This window comes from Octopus bimaculoides, chromosome 5, assembly GCF_001194135.2.
Source record: "Octopus bimaculoides isolate UCB-OBI-ISO-001 chromosome 5, ASM119413v2, whole genome shotgun sequence".
Taxonomy (NCBI): domain Eukaryota; kingdom Metazoa; phylum Mollusca; class Cephalopoda; order Octopoda; family Octopodidae; genus Octopus; species Octopus bimaculoides.
Window position 1 is genome coordinate 53,008,796 of NC_068985.1, and position 6,387 is coordinate 53,015,182.

The 6,387-nt window shown below is 36.5% G+C and overlaps 1 protein-coding gene across 1 annotated transcript in view; it reads left to right on the top strand.

Moving 5' to 3' along the window:
* LOC106883855 (scavenger receptor cysteine-rich type 1 protein M130) overlaps positions 1 to 5,446 on the top strand; it is a 105,302-nt gene extending 99,856 nt beyond the window's left edge. Inside the window, exons 31-32 of the mRNA XM_014934994.2 lie at positions 331 to 500; positions 5,343 to 5,446. Coding sequence (XP_014790480.2) covers positions 331 to 500; positions 5,343 to 5,386 — 214 coding nt within the window. The 3' untranslated portion in view covers positions 5,387 to 5,446. The remainder of the gene's footprint in view (positions 1 to 330; positions 501 to 5,342) is intronic.
* Positions 5,447 to 6,387: the final 941 nt, after the last annotated feature.

Genomic DNA, 6,387 nt, shown 5'->3' on the forward strand with positions numbered 1-6,387 from the left:
TCAAATTGGAAGGTACTGCACGAGTGAAAATATATAGGGAAAACGATTTGAAAATGCAGAGGTCTTTTAAAGATGTTTATTGACTTGGCTGGTTTCAATTTTTTTTTTTTTAAGAATCATTCGCACGCCGAGCAAAATGCTCAGCGGCATTTCGTCTGTCTTTATGTTCTGAGTTCATATTCCGTCGAGGTCAACTTTGCCTTTCATCCTTTCGGATTCGATAATATAAGTTTCAGCTGACGGCCGGGTTCGATGTAATCCACTTACCGACTCCTCAAAATTGCTAGCCTTGTGTCAAAATTTGAGATCAATATATATTCGTTCTTGCAGATACGGAAGAGCAACTGAAACGAATATATTTCTACCTTCGAAGAAACCAATTTGGTTGAACCGCGTGAAATGTAGAGGCATGGAATCCACTCTTTTCGATTGCCCACATGCCCCGTGGAAATGGAACCATTGCAGTCATAGAAACGAAGCTGGTGCTATCTGTCATAATGGTATTATATCTATTTTACATTCTAATCTAATTTAAAAGCTTTTTATTGAGGCTGTTGTTATTTAGGCCTGTGGCCAGAAACATGTCTTCTTTGTTTATGATATGGACATATGTATGTATGTATGTATGTATGTATGTATGTATGTATGTATGTATGTGCGTGCGTGTGTGTGTGTGTGTGTGTATGTCATTATTCAATTTTTATTTCAAGATTTCTCGTCAATAAAGAAACATCCGGTTTCTAACCTAGATCCAAGGTGCATTCATTGGGATTACATCAACAACAAGGTATTTTTGTATGTATGTACAGGGGTTGGACAAAATAATGGAAACACCTTAAAATTTCAAACAAATTTATTTTAATATGGGGTAGGACCACTTTTGGCAGTAATTATGGCTTGAATTATACGAGGTATGGACACATACAAAGTTTCAATTGTTTCTAAAGGAATTTTTGTCCATTCGTCAGCTGAAACAGTCTCCGGTTATTGTAGAGATGATAGTGGAGGATATCAACTCCTTCCTTGTTTTTCTAAAATGTACCATAAATGTTCAATAATATTGAGATCTGGGCCAGATAAGATGCTCAACTTCACTAGAATATTCCTCGTGCCATTCAGTAACAACTTGAGCTGTGTGAATTATTGCATTATCATCCAGAAAGATTGTGTTTCCCTCCGGAAGCAGTTCCGCCACCATAGGATGAATTTGATCAGATAAATTGCTTAAACAGTCTTGACTATTAATTCTACCATGAAGGGAAACCATTGGGCCAGCGGATTTCCAAGATATCCCAGATCATCACAGATCCTCATCCATGTTTAACAGTTGGAAGAATGCAGTCTGAGTCAAATGCTTCTTTTGGCTGTCTCCACACGTATACTCGGCTGGTGGTCGGAAATAAAGTAAATGATGGCTCGTCAGAGAAAATAACATTCTTCCACTGCTCTAGGGACCAATTCTGTAGATTTTTATTCCACTCTAAACACTTTACAACGTTTTATTTTTATTTATTTATTTTTCTTTTTTACAAGTAGTGGTTTTCTGATTGCAGCCCTCTTGTGAAATCTGGCTTTGTGCAGCTCCCGGCGAACAGTTTTTGTGGAAACTGGGTTCTTGAGGTGGTCATTAAGCAGTAATTTTGGGAGCTATACTTTTGTGATCCTTTCTAACAATTGGCGTAAGAGTCCGACGGTCTCTATCTGAAAGTTTTGGTTTTCTTCGGAGTTTTGTTTGGACGAGGCGGTTTTCCCCTCTTTCTCAAAGGTTGTCATTACTTTTGAGACAGTACTTCTTGATACATCAAACGTTTCGGCTGTTTTCGTTACACTAGCGCCTGCTATACGAGCACCAACAATTTGACCTCTTTGAAAGTCCGATAGATCTGTTATCTTAATGAATTTTAATTATCTTTTTTCTGATGATATCTGAAAAGAAACAGCAATTTTAGCAAAGCATTAAGCAACACAAATAATAAATCAAAAAACATGAAAACAAGCAAGCTTTTGACGGTTTTATAGATATTTCAAAATTATGATGCTATGATGCTAGGTGTTTCCATTATTTTGTCCAACCCTTGTATGTATGTGTACGTGCAGATTTGTATATTTCGTTTTATGTATGTCTTTTCATGTATGTGGTCGCATGTCTAAACCTGCTCATATATACTAAAATGATAAACTTCTGGAAAGTTATTCAGATTTATACAGTTCCAGTGATGGAGTAGATCTGTAGGCTTCGAATCAGCCTTCTTCTTTCTGGTTTTGAGAAGCCTAATTTCTCAAGATTGATATTTAGGCAGTGTGTTACATATCCCAGGGCTCCAATAATTACAGGTATAAACCTGAAATTGTAATCTGGATATAGTAACTGCAGATTTCTCAATCGTCCAGCATAGGTATTCTCCTTTCCACTGATCTTCAACGTAGCTTCTCTTCTCTATCCCAAATTATTATATCAGATCTATTGTGTTTACATTTTATTGAGTACTCCTTGCATGTATGTATGTATGTATGTATGTATGTATGTATGTATGTATGTATGTATGCCTGCTTGCTTGCATTCATGCATGCACGTACGTACGTACCTATGTACGTATTTATGCATGTATGTATCATCATCATCATCATCGTATGGTATGCACAAATGTGTTACATTTGGAATTAGTATCTTTGAGGCTCACAATCAGTTTCTTTAGATATCGAAGCTCTTACAATCATCAGATTTCTATATCAATGCAACTCTTGTAGTTAGACTAAAAAAAGTGAAGAAAAAACTTCCGAGCTTGTTGGTGTCTAAAGAGTGTCTAAAGCGTATGTAACTGCTGGGATTACTTTTGCGGAAACCCTCCACAGTCTTCGCATTTCCTTAGCCAAGTCATCGTATTTATCTATTTTCTTCTGTCCTCTAACCGCTACATTCATATCAGCAGACAGCCACAACTATGATAATTCACTCGTTTAACATCTACTCCAGAATGATTATTATCTGGCCAGCTTGTTAGAATTTTATGGTCAGTCTATACATTAAGGTCTCTTATGACCTTAAACGGTTCGTTCTCTGTCACACCCACTGGCTGGTGTTGGTAACACTTTCGGCTTAATTTAAATCCCCTTTGCCGTAAGACGTCCCAACATAATACTTTGATTACACAATTGTGTATGCGTCTATACTTCTTCTGTGCAAATGGACTACAACCATTTATTATGTGCAGAATGTGCTTAATACCTCAACAGTTCTGTCTACTCTTGCCTTAACGACATTCATTCCTAATGACTGACATTCGGTCCTTCCGTTTCTTTTTTCGGCTCTCTGTTCTTCAGCCATAATCAAGATTTATCTGCTGCAACATCCTACTTTTATTTGAGATGCTGACAAAACTGTTCTTTTCCCCAGATACTTTTCACTCCTATTTTCTTTTTCACATATTCTTCCACAGTTCCCACACCTTCTTCTTCTTCTTCTTCTTCTTCTTCTTCTTCTTCTTCTTCTTCTTCTACTTCTTCTTCTCATTATTATCATTGTTGTTGTTGCTGTTATTTACGATACTAGCTGATAGAACTTTTAGAGCGTCAGACAAAATTTCTTAACGGCATTTTCTTTCGCCTCTTTACGTTCTCAGTTGAAATTTCCAGATCTACTTTGCCTTTGATCCTTTTTGGGTCGATAAAGGAAAGTACTAGTGAAGTACTAGGATAGATTTAATCCACTATTAGCCTGCTTGCTAAAATTTTTAAACCATTTTTACACCTTTCAAGATAAATAGCGCATGGCCTTGCAGGTGGGACCCAACTACAATTTTCTTCAAATTGAGTAGCCTATCCCGCTCGAAAAATCCCTTAATAACGGTTATTTGAGGACGTTGAACGAAACACCCATGTTTCCAGAAATGACTTATTCAAATCAGAAAGAATTCCTCTCAACACATGGCTATGATGTTCCCTCACTATTTCTGCTCATGATCAGAGATACACAAACCATCAGCCACCAAAAGACATGGTCAACTGGTTTAGGTCAATCAGCTGACAAGCAAATCCGTGGTATTGAGCAGAATATTTGTTGTATCCCATCTTTTATACCAAGACAAAATATGTACATGATAACACTGCTAATCAGTTAAGATTAGAAGCCATGAAAGCCAGTAACTGGTTCTGCATCAGGGCATGTCGACTTTGCTTTCATCCTTTCGGGCTTGATGAAATAAGTACCAGTTGAGTACTGGAGTCGATGTAATTGATTTATCCCTTCCCCCAAAATCTCAGGGCTTGTGCCTATAGTAGAAAGGATTATTGTTGTTGTTGTTGTTAAGGTTGTGAGCTGGCAAGACTGTTACCGCGTCGGACAAAATATTTAGAGGCATTTCATTCAGCTTTACATTCTAAGTTCAAATTCGGCCGAGGTCGACTTTGCCTTTCATCCTCTCGTGATCGATACTAGACGAGTATTGAGGTTGATGTGATGCATAGCCCCCTCCCCCAAAATGTTAGGTCTTGTGTTTATAGTACCAAGGATTATTACTCTTGTAATAGTTATTGCTGGTCTTGATTTGCGAAACACATCAAGAGTCTCTTTTCTTGAAAGAAAATTGGGTACGTCATGGAAAATAAACTCAAGAATGTGAAGGGTAAACAAAGAGAGGGGGAGAGAGAGAGGGAAGGATAGAAAGAAAGAAAAAAGAGAGAAAAAATAACATAATAATCATAGATCTAAGTGTTACTAATCTTTGTGACGTACCGATGGCTATCTTTATTGGTAATATACCAGTGACCTTACAGAAATGGTTAGGTGTGAAGAGGACAACAGGAAAAGGAATTACTGTTTCTGTGAAGTTACAGTTGCTGCGACCTGATGAAAACTATATTTGATTCTACCGAGTTTTAACAGAGGCGAAAATAAATACTTAAGTGCCTATCCTGGCTGAAACATCTAGTTTGATAATCATGTGACGAACGGTCTTCATATAATATAAATACAAAGGCTTTCTTTTTAACTATCATATTCTTTGGAAAACCTTGATTGTTACGGCTTCCATCCTCTTTTCTATAATCATCATCTATACTATAATAAATAAAAGCTGCTTATTAATTAACTTGGAGTATATAACATTTATAAAGAGGGCAATTATTCGAGTCTACGCTGTCCAATCTTAATATATATTTTTATCAAAATTAGATTTTAAAGGTTCTTTTATTATTGAATAACTGAAATGTTTTTAAGAGATTTACTTAAAATATAACATCATTTAATAATCTTACAGAATAATTCAATTTAAGTTTTGTTTTTCTTTATTTTCATTTGTCGTTCAATTTCTAGTATTGTATAACAATTTATTTTATATTTTCAGGCTCACCACCCACAATGCCAGACCGTAGAACCATCATTGGATAACTAACAATGTTTCTGAGTTCTTATTTTCTACTAATGAATAAAACTATTTATGTTTAATTATCCCATCGTGCATTGTGCATTTGTTTTGTTTGTTATTGATAACGTCTACGGAGAACAGAAAAAAAAAAAAAAGTAATTACATACATATGTGTGTCAAGCCGATAATTAATAAGTGCACGTCAGCAAATAATTTGTTTGCTGATTTCTATGAACAAGAACCAAAATTCTCGCTTTGATCCGGGGTACCTTCGACCTCGAAGATATGCATGTGCCTAGACATAGATACATTCTTATGAAACATGTACAAGCACATTGGTTAAAACCCATACACATGTACAAACTTATACCCTCTTAGAATATACGCATATATATATATATACACATTGTAATATTCATATAAACACACTCCCACGCAAAGCGATTTTCGAAGTCCTCTTGTCTCAATAAATCGAAGGTGTTGTGAACACGCATTATCTAGAAAGTGTCGTCCGTAAACAAAATACAACAGCGGTTGGCATGTTCGTGTTTGATTCTGTCGGAACGTATTAGGAATAGACATGAAAATCATAGTCATCATTAAAATTTTTATTACCTGCAGCCATTACCAACGATCATTCTAGTTGTCATACGTTTCAAAGGTTGGATCTGTGATTTGATGTGTGTAGGTATTTGTATGTCAGGCAATGAATATGTTTATGCGTGCGTGTGGACGTGTGTGTGTGTGTATACCAGCAGTTATTACCGACAATCATTCTAGCAATCTTCTTTCATTTTCTAATCATTAGAGTGCGGCCATGCTGGGGCATCGTTTTGAAGAATTTTTAGTCGAATGAATCGACCCCAGTATTTCTATCTTATTCTAACGGAGTTGTTGTCGAACCGCTAAGTTACAAGGTCGAAAACACACCAACACTGGATGTTAAGCGGTAGCAGTGGACAAACACACACACTCTCTCTATCTCTCTCTCTCTCTCTCTCTCTCTCTCTCTCTCTCTCTCTCT